The 10,608-nt window shown below is 42.1% G+C and overlaps 1 protein-coding gene across 1 annotated transcript in view; it reads right to left on the bottom strand.

Annotated features, from left to right (window-relative positions):
* Positions 1 to 492: 492 nt before the first annotated feature.
* adamts18 (ADAM metallopeptidase with thrombospondin type 1 motif, 18) overlaps positions 493 to 10,608 on the bottom strand; it is a 47,962-nt gene continuing 37,846 nt past the window's right edge. Inside the window, exons 18-23 of the mRNA XM_053616515.1 lie at positions 9,704 to 9,830; positions 4,346 to 4,550; positions 3,769 to 3,963; positions 2,817 to 3,062; positions 1,856 to 2,021; positions 493 to 985 (exon numbers count right to left, since the gene is read on the bottom strand). Coding sequence (XP_053472490.1) covers positions 867 to 985; positions 1,856 to 2,021; positions 2,817 to 3,062; positions 3,769 to 3,963; positions 4,346 to 4,550; positions 9,704 to 9,830 — 1,058 coding nt within the window. The 3' untranslated portion in view covers positions 493 to 866. The remainder of the gene's footprint in view (positions 986 to 1,855; positions 2,022 to 2,816; positions 3,063 to 3,768; positions 3,964 to 4,345; positions 4,551 to 9,703; positions 9,831 to 10,608) is intronic.

Raw genomic sequence — 10,608 nt, 5'->3', positions numbered from 1 at the left:
CAATAGAAACCATCACAAAAATTCTAATGGTTTCCACTACAAATACGATCGCAAACCATCAACTAACCATTACTATTATTGGTCCATAATGGTTTCCACTAGACATAACTTGCCACCAATAGAAGAAATACAACAAATTACCAGTAGAGACCCACAGGGGGCATTAGAGTTTCCAGTAAAACCAATACACTTCCCATTAACACCATTACAAACTCGGAGTTTCTGTTTGTTGTTGTTGTTTTTTTTCAGCAGGGAATGCTAGTTTATGATTGAATCTAAGCTCCGCCCTCTATTTTTCCTATCTTTTAGTAAAATTTAATATTTTTAATAGAAGCACAATTAAATAGTGCTTTCAAATAAAAAAATTAAAAAGTACGGACCAGATCCAGCAGAAATGTGAAATGCAGTCAGTATCAGCTCGGTGCAGCCTTGTGTACAAATAAACATCTCAGGAAGCGAGTAGTTTATACAATTATAACATATAACCGAACGCAACATTTGTTTCGACTCTGATGATCACAATTAAAAAAACATTATAATAATAATAATAATAATAATAATAATAATAATACAGGAATGTTCATTTACAGGAATAACGTCCTGCACTGAAAGTCCAGTTATAAACCCATTCTCGGTCCCTGTAAAACTCCTCCACAGTTTCAGCACAAACACACCGTTGACTTTTTTTCTCCCGTGTGTTTTGCCCGTCAAGTACTTCAGGAAGAACCGGGCCTCCATGCCTCTAGCTTTCTTTTGTCCATTTCTTTAAACGTTTTATTTTCCTCCGCCAAATCCAGTTTGGGCCCTTTGGGTATCCGTAGTGTCGTTTGAGTCAGAGAGGGTGCTCATGGGAAAGTCCTTGTGTTCTATAGCTTCTTGATTGAGCATGACCTGCAGCACTGCTCGCTGTAGAACCTGTGGTTACACACGCCGTGTTGGAGAACCAGGCGACACCAGGTGAAGTAATCGACACACGACTGCTCTCCTGGGGAAAGACGGGAAAACACGCAACGCTTATTTTATTAGCATTGTAACTTTAACAACCAAATACAGTCATTAAACTCTCCCACTAATTTCCCATTTTTTCCCCCCTGTACTTGGGGGCGGAGCTATGCACTTTGTGATGTAACTACTCTAGCATTTTAATATGCAAATTATTCCAGGACGATATGACACCCAGAAATGTTTATCCTGGTGGATCCTTGATCCTGTATAACTAAAATGGTTAGTGCTAGTCGTGAACAAAACTGTGGTTGTTGTGGAAATATTTGTATTTTATTCTGATATTAATAACCAAAATTATATTGCTGAAATCCCAGAATCCACCTCGTGGCAACCTGCGACGAATACGTGATTTTCGCGAGCAATTAGCTAGCTATGTTAGTAATAGAAGGCGTTTCATATTTGCATATAATGCATATTCATAGATGCATGTATTTTGTAATGGTGTAAAAATATACATTCAGGTGTCTTTGAAGATTAACTCCTGGCAATCAGTCGAGAAAAACTGTGATCCGTGATTGGTGTTCAGGATCAGTGTTGATTAGTGATTGGTTTCTTGGGAACAATGGTGATTACTCATTGGCTGTCAGGAATAATGATGATCAGTGGTTGGCTGTCGGGAAAAATAGTGATCAGATTCTTGGGTACACTGGGGATTAGGCTGTCAGGAATATTGGTGATCAGTGATTGGTATTCCGAAACAATAATGATTTAGTGGTTTATTTATTTATTTATTTTTTTTCGCTTGGAAAAAATGATTATTGATTGGCTGACTTGAATAATGGTGATCAGTGATTGGCTGTCGGGAACAATAGTGCTCAGTGATTGGTTGTGGAAAACCAGGTGTGTGTACCTTTAAGAGCAAATCCTGGCACCAGTCCTGGTGGAGCGCAGAAGTGTGTGTTACAGGCTCTGGAGCTGATGGGCCTGTGGTGTGTTAAACACCCTGATGAGGGTCGGCCGTGTCGGAGACACTGAACACTGCGTGTCTGCACACCACCCCCACACGACACTGTACACTAATACACACACACACACACACACACACACACACACGCACACGGACATCAGCCAGATTCATTAGTCTGTTCTGTTTAACGCTGATCTTCCGAACGTCTTGTCTTGTTTCTACTCAACATCTTAACAGTTACGTGCTACCTCGCTGAAATTGTTTGCCTCAGCCACTAGCTACTTTTTGCTCAACGTCCATGTTTCCTGGTTGCCAAGCAACTGTGTTCTCACAGCTTGAACGGTGAATGTATCCCGTGTTAAAAGAATAAATTACCGTAATTACCGTAACAGCACCCTCCTACCTCAACTCGCTCCTGAAGGCTTACGTTCCCTCACGCAATCCACGACCGACGCTTAGTAGTACCTACTCAACGTGGCTCGAGGTCCCTTTCAAGAACATTCACGCTAACTGTTCCTCAGTGCTGGAATGAGCTTCCAACCTCAATCCGGACCACAGAATCTGTCTCTATCTAAAAAAAAACAGCTAAAGACCCACCTCTTCCGTCAACACCTAACCAACCCATAAAATAATATATATATTCCTCTGGCACTTACACCTTTTACTCTGCGCACTTTGCTTCTTCTGGAACTCAATTAACGGATCTTGTATCGTTCTCTGCTTGAGATATCGCTTTGCCTGTCTTCTTCTCATTTGTAAGTCGCGTTGGATAAAAGCGTCCGCTAAATGAATAGATGTAAATGTAATGGAAGTGCTTGAACCGAAAAAAAAAAAAAAAACGCTTATAAATCAGTCGGATAGGAACGTACAGTGACATAAATATAAACAGGCTGGAGTTTTCTACCTGTTGCCATGGTGATGAGTACCAGCTGAGCGCCATGGCACCGCTCGCTCTCCCCAGGCCCGGGGGATTGATGTGGCGCTGTAGGTCAGGACATTGTGCTTTATTACAGGCCTGCTGGAGGTCGGTGTGGGGTTTCTGGAGATTTCTACACCTCCTGATGGGGAATTCTGTAAAACCTCCATTAGAGCCTCTCTCTGCACAGCGCAGCTCTCGAGTCCTCGCACCTCCTCCGCAGGAAACGGAGCACTGAGGCGGGAAGACGGCATAGAAAGACGCGGTCACTTTTTCATCACTAATTTGAACGTTTGTCCGTGTTTATAACGCCGTTGCACTGCGCAGGAATACAAACTGCTTGTAAAGGAGCAGTTTTTCTTTACGTCTGGTTTTTGTTCTAGTACGTTCCACAGCGTGTTAATACAATAAATATTCCTGCAACTTTCTTCAGGTTTACGTTTTCTATAACTGGCAACGTTAAGCCTTGTGTATCAATCATTTACTAACACTTTGTCTAAATAATTGTGTGACTCCCGTCATATTCACCAAATTTTCAGTAAAGCTGATTTTCATTGTATGTAAACTCCCATAAATTACTAAGTGCCTTCGCGGTGCAGCCGATTTTACTTTCAGCCACGCCCACAAACTCCATAAAAGGTAATAAACCCAGTGAAAATGACAAAATGGCAACTAAACAGTTACAGAGCACCTGCTAAGAATAATTTGCACGAAATATTCCAATAATGCAGCTCGGACTCTACCGTAGACGTTTAACGATCGTTCATGGAAGGAGTCTCCAGTACCAGTCAGAGGTAAAGATGTAACTTTCATTTTTTCTGTCATTTTTAGGAAAGGAGTTTATGCTTTGGGATTTCTCGATAAGAGAAAGGAAAATAGAGCTGCCATAAAGTAAATAATAATAAAAAAAAAGGTATGGGATATCATTCTGTGTGCGTACCTCTCCCCAGGCGGTGGTGATCCACTGCAGCCGCTCGTTTTTAGGGCAGCGGCTCACCACGCAGCTCTCCTGAGCTTTGGGCTTCAGCTGGAGCTCGCACAAGCCGTCTCGGAGAACCGAAGCACCAGAGACGTGATTAACAGTGTGGCAGAACACACTCCGTGTCTTCACACCACGTCCACATGTCTTCGAGCACTACACACACGCGTGCACACAGAGAGAGAGGAAAATCGAATGGCCAAATGCTGCGTAATCCCTATATAATCCTTGTAATGCATAATAAATGTATTATAATAAATGTCTGATAAAAATAAATAAATGGCGATCATAAGCTTCATGGCAATTAAATAATAATAATAATAATAATAATAATAATAATAATAATAATAATAATAAATGTTATAATTATTTATAGTATTGACAGACTTCTGAGTGTCATATTGTGATTCTGTCATTTAACCACCAGAGGGCAGTAGAAGATCTAATTTTCCCAATCCCTGGCCTTTAATATATACGTTTCTGTGCGTGTGTGTGTGTGTGTGTGTGTGTGTGTGTGTGTGTGTGTGTGCGTACTGACCTGTGACCAGGTGCCTGTACCCCACTCCGGAGGGCAGGAGTGTGTGTTGCAGGGCTGTGTGAGAGCCAGGGCAGGTGAAGGGCACATCGAGGGCGGAGTTAACTCCTCCCTTTGGTACATCACCTTCCTGAGACAGCGGACGGTGCGACTTTGCTGGCCTCCTCCACACGACACACTGCATGCACTCCATTTACCTAGCGACCAGCTAACACACACACACACACACAGAAAGCCAGACAGGTCAGACCAATCAGAGACACAGAAATAAAATACGTACTCTCGATGCATACGAGACCTTTACGAATATGAATATCATATAAGCAATACGAGACTGCTATGTTTTATCATAATTTTTTTTTACTGTTATTTTCAGAAGTTTAACAGTTTGCTCGTTAGGTCCTAAACTGAGACATTCTTAGGAGATGCTAACGAATTCATAAGCTTGCACGTCCGTAGGTTTAGTATTAAGACGAGACGACTCGGACGTTCTCGTGCCACGGAGAAGCGTTCCTTAATGAGCAAATTTCTTTATATATGTTTTTTCTCTTTGTTTCTTCCTGGATGGAGTTTGGGAATGATAAGTTATGACCTGTAGTCGAATGCAGCATTACACCACCACTTCCACACAGGAAGCATGGTCATTATGGCTCTCTCAGACTCCCGGTCATGAATAGCTGTACGTAACGTTGTTATCTGATTTTCTGTCGTGCTGTTCATAAATCTGACCAGATGTACCTCAGATCATGTTCCTGTTCAGGAAACCGATGCAAAATACATACATTCTTAAATTGAATGAGTTATTTCCCCCTGACTGCGCTATTTTAACCTTTTTGACACAACCACAATACCTTTTTATTTATTTATTTATTTATTTTTAATCGTCTTAATGTTGAAGCGAATATCCCGGACAAAGAGTTACATTCGCTTGACACCTAAAGAAATAAAACATTTTCACTTCCCTTCAGCTACAGCTTTTATTATACTCGGCATACCTCAAGGTTCAACTTTAGGCCCACTTAAATTTTCTTCTTTTTTTTCTTTTTTTTTTCATGGTTTCACTGGGTTTACAGTAATTTTAGTCAAATATCAAATTGCCTACAAATCATTGTGGAGACTCTTCAACCGAAACCTGAAAATGACCCAAATGGCAACAAAAAAAGCCCTTCTTTACGTAAATGGAAAAAAAGACGAGTGTTGTTTATATGCAGTCCTTCATGGGGCCTCTCGTTCCAAACTTCTCCACCTGTGCTAAAAATCTTGTTTTAATGATGTTCAAGACAACTCACCCTTATTCCATCTCGACATCAGTTTCCTGTTCAATATCAAATTGGTTTTATTGTTCGTGTTTCACAGGAACGCATCACATGATCTGGCCCCATAGTACCTCTGTGCTAGAACCTTTCCGATCCAGAATATGGCCTCTTCTCTTCCCTGGTAAAGATTTTTTAAACATCCAGATCCACCCAATACTGTCTAGACAAAAAAAACCCAGACATGTTCGTCCATCACGGCGTTTCTAATCTAAGTTAACGGTATCTGTGAGTCTCTTGGCTATCGATGAAGGAAAGCTTTAAAATAGATCTGAGCTCTCTGAACATGGGGAGATTAGAGCAAACCGCTTGGTCCACCAGAAAAACGGGGCGAGGACTCGGGTTGAGCTCTACCGGACCAGACCGCTTCACACACGTCTTTAACAAGGGCTTTCATTTCCTTTCAAAGGAGGAACGGCTAAACTGCAATTTGCATCGGGGGAAAGAAACAGAAGCCGTTGCACCATGTATCTGGGTTTTTGGTGGGGTTTTTTTCCCTCCCCCTGACCTAATCTCTTCTCGCCACATAAACAACAATGTGTCTGCCTCCCAGCAAACCGCCTTGGACTCCTGCTGTAATCGTACTGTAATATTTCTGGAACCTTCCAATAACTCGCATATTTCGAGGCATGCAATTAAACTGAAAGCATGTTTGAGTTGACATTGACGGATCGCGGACTGCGCTCGCATTCTTCCGTACCCATTCCTCTTTGCTGGCTCGGCTACGGCTACCCGAAATAACGTGCTCAGACATGCTCGCAGAGCAATTTCCACCGGTCAGATGAAATCCAAGCTGCTGCTGGTCACCCGGTGGGATGAAGGGTGAATTTTTAGTGCGTGCTGGCGAACGGTTTGCGGTTTGGAAACAGTTGTAAGTTTAAGAGCATTTGAACGGCTACCAGTCCTCCGCAGGCCGTTCGGGTTCATCTTTATACCGTAAGATGTACGTTCGAGAGGATCCGTAATGTCACAGCGTAGATAATATACGCAAGATGAAATGGCTCGCGTAGCTATAGTTCAGCTTGTAATGATGTGGACAGGGACGGTTTTTGTCGTTGGCTCTGAACTCCAAAACCGTTTTTTCCACTTTAATAACAAGGAACTGAAACTTTAGCTTTCTTCTGGACTGTGAATGAATTCAGTTGAGTTGTATTTCTATACAGTTTCTAACAACAGACGTTGTCAGAAGGCGGCCTTGCAGAAAAAGCAGCTTTACGACAGTGTACAATGTGATATTCATTTTATTTATTCATTTATTTAGCGTAAATTAAATCGATTAAATTGACTTTGAACTTTTAATGAACGATAAAATATTTTCAGCTTCTAATGCATGTGACATACCTCAAGGCTCTGTATTAGGGCCTATTTTATTTCTGTTAGATTTTATTTATATATATATATATATATATATATATACATATCACACACGCACACTCAAAGACCTATAAATTTCCAAATCAACACAGAAGACATTCCGAGATCGGACTCGTCCTACAGCCCTACTAATTCCCATCACTGTAATCTATCTGCTGCTATGTCTTCGTTGTATTTATCGAGTACAGTCAGAAATATGATCGTGTTAGCAAACAATTGAGATTTTAGGAATGAAGCTGTTGTTGGTTCATATTACGCCCTGTTCGGACGGGATTAGTTTTATACGTGGAGATTGGGGAACGTCATCATTACCAGAGCTTCTCTATGAACTGGTCATGTCAGTTATTTTTCCAGACTTTTTCCGGACTGCGCGTGTTCCCACGCCGGTGAAGATTACAGCGTCTTTTACCTTCTATAAAACGGCATGTAAAAATAACCCCAGGGTCCGGTTATTCAAAAAGGACCAAAATGATCCCGATTTGAAAATCCCATGTTTTGCGATCCAGGCTCAAGTAATCCATCTTACTTTTGTGTCGGTTTTCCAAAGCAACATCGGATGGGATGGGATGGGATGGGATCTCCCTGATCCAGATACAAACTTTTACTTCTAGATGAGCAAATCTAGATGACTAAGTGCTCGAAATCGGACCGCGTATCACAGTGTAGGCTACTAGCTATGGAAACAACGACGGGTAGATTAGCCAGCATGGGGTCACTTTAAGTTTAAGAAATTTTTAAATTTCTTTTAAGCAGTCAGACCCATCATCTGACCCGCAACAAACGAATACGATCAAACAAATCTACGTTCTTCACAAATATACATTGTGGATATCTTGAACACGTGTTTTAAATCGTTAAAAGTCTAATTGTCCAACAGTTAACGTAATCAGAACGTTCCGAGTTCTTCGTGTGCGGAGAGCAATATGGGATGCGATTGTTAGGAACTACGTTTAACTGGTTCGTCTCTGACGATCGTGTCCTTGTAGTTAATATACAGTTACGCACGACAGTTACAATTAATGATATTGTTTATATTTGATATCGGACAGCTGTTTGGGGGATTATTTATGGGGACAAAATGTTTTTTTTTGTTGTTGTTGTTTTTATTTACTTTCCTGTACCGAAAGGCTTTAACTGGTAGCCTACGCCCAGTTGTTCAGAAGTCATCTGATCGGATTTTGGGTACCGGATTGGATCCAATCTTGAAAATGGGTTGTTCAAAAGAAAAAGGCTTCTGAAATCAGATTAGATCATGTAATCCAATCTTGCTTTTGAGCTGATTGGATCTCAAATCTTCAGAATGTGGTGTTCAGAAGGTTTTAGTAGGATTGGGAGCAGGATTATTTATACAGAGAAGGGTGGATTCAGGGAGGATTTCATGTGATTTCCTGTGAATGTAGTGTGTGTGTGTGTGTAGATTTATTTATATTTTGTGTTTGGTTTGTTTAAGCGTTACAGTGATAAAGTGGATAATGTGTACGTTAGGGCCCAGATGTTCAAAAAGTTTCACCTGGATCCGAATGATCCGGATTATTTGTTTCGATAAATAATGAGTCATTGCACTTGTACAAAGGTAAAGAGTTTCACCTCATCGTTCTGGTACAGGTTCATCTTTGTGTCATCATCTCCAGAAGACCGTGCCCCAGGGTTAGATGACTTTTTAGCACAAACGTTGTAAAGAAGTTTCAGTTCTCAGGGTTTAACAGCACTGTAAGTCATAAATTCTTTGGAATTATGGGAAAGATTTTCTATTCCTTCTGGAACTGTATTCTTCACTTTCTATTTCTATCCTCTTGTAGGCTGGAGGAAAGCCAACACTACTGTGTGTGTGTGTGTGTGTGTGTGTGTGTGTGTGTGGGGTAAATGGTGGTGTGTGGGACTTTGGTTTGGGATTGGCAGAGAAAACTGGGCTCGTCCAAAACTTACACTAATCCTGTTTACTTTGGAAGGGAAAAAAAAGGAAAGATGGAGAGGGAAGGAGTCATTTGTGCTTAGAAAAAGAGTTCTTCAAAAGGTTCAGAACCTTTAAGGGTTCCCCAAGAGGGGCATCTGAAGAACGGGACAGAGCAGGAGACGATGGGAGCTGAGGAGGAAGAGAAACCTGAAGGAGAAGAATCAAAGACGAGAAGTGAGGAGAGAAAGAATGACGGGGGAAGAGGAGAGGATGGATGGAAAGGCGAAGAAAGAAGAGAAGTTGAGAGGATGAAGAGGAAGAGCTGGAAAATTTGAGAGGTGGAGAGACAGGAAAGGATGCAAGGAAAAGGAGAGTGCAGGGGAGAGAGGGAGAGAGGAGTAAAGGAGAGCAGTGAGAGGAGAAGGGAAGGAGAGCACATGAAGAGAGTGAAAGATGAAAAGAGAGCGCAGAAGGAGAGAGAGAGTGAGAGAGAGAGGAGTAAAGGAGAGCAGAGTGAGAGAGTGGAGTGGGGGGAGAGAGAGAAAGAGTGAGTAAGAGAGCGGAGTTGGGGGGGAGAGAGAGAGAGAGCAGGAGGTAAGATGAGAAAGGAAAGAGGAGAAGAGAACAGCACCAGTACTGGTTCTTACAATGGTTCTAGTAGCAACATCTGGACTAGTCAATAGATTGACGGATAGACATGGACAGATGGACGGACACACACACACACACACACACACACACACACACACACAGTTTGTAAATGAAGACGTGGTGTGTTACCTGGCCGGACACGGCTGTATGTTACAGAGCTGAGACGCCAGCGCAGGTCTGCTGTGAGAGTCACACAGTGAGGAGTTCACCTGAACCTGTTCATCCTGCACACACACAGCCTTCACCGACACACGCCCTGAAACACACACGCGCACACACACACACACACACACACACCCCTATCACTTAATTACTATTATCTTAATTACCGCTTTTAGTATCAATTCGTTTCAGAGAATTTCTTCCACACACTTTGGGAATGTTTTTAGGATTTCACCCCATTTCCAGCTGCGGGACGTTTTGAGGAACTCTGTGCAGTTCCACCAGAACCTATCAAAGAACTCGGGACATTTCTGCACGTTTCTACGAGGTGGTCCCTTTAAGAGACTCTGGAACTTTAGATGGAACTTTAGGCCTGTTAGTAGATCTGCCAGAAGAACAGTTTTACAAATGTTGGAGTTGTAGGCATGTTTCCACTAAACAGCCCGATTCAGGAACTTGAGCGTGTACATTTCCACCAGACTCACAAGGCTGCACCTAAAGAAACATCTCAGGAACCCAGGAAGACCCAGAGTTTCTATGAGAACCTTTTCTGGAACTCAAGGACGCTGGGGGCATTTCCACCTGAAGTTTTAGACACTTCTCACTTTTCTGGAACTAAGACCATAATTCAGCAATTGTACTGAGTCTTAACTGGCCTCATCAAGAAAATGTGTAACACACACACAAACACACACTCCTGAGTTAATGAGCGTGTGTGTGGTGGTGAAGTTGGACAGGAGGACGGGCAGCATTTGTCCTGCTCACAAAGGTGCTTTTGATTCATCCGGGCAAAAAACTCTCTCTCACACACACACACACACACACACATACAACGTTCACTTTCCATTCACACAAACACACACACACACACA

Source organism: Ictalurus furcatus, chromosome 27 (assembly GCF_023375685.1).
Source record: "Ictalurus furcatus strain D&B chromosome 27, Billie_1.0, whole genome shotgun sequence".
Taxonomy (NCBI): domain Eukaryota; kingdom Metazoa; phylum Chordata; class Actinopteri; order Siluriformes; family Ictaluridae; genus Ictalurus; species Ictalurus furcatus.
Note: the sequence above shows the minus strand (reverse complement) of the source record. Positions and strands in the feature narration are given on the sequence as shown.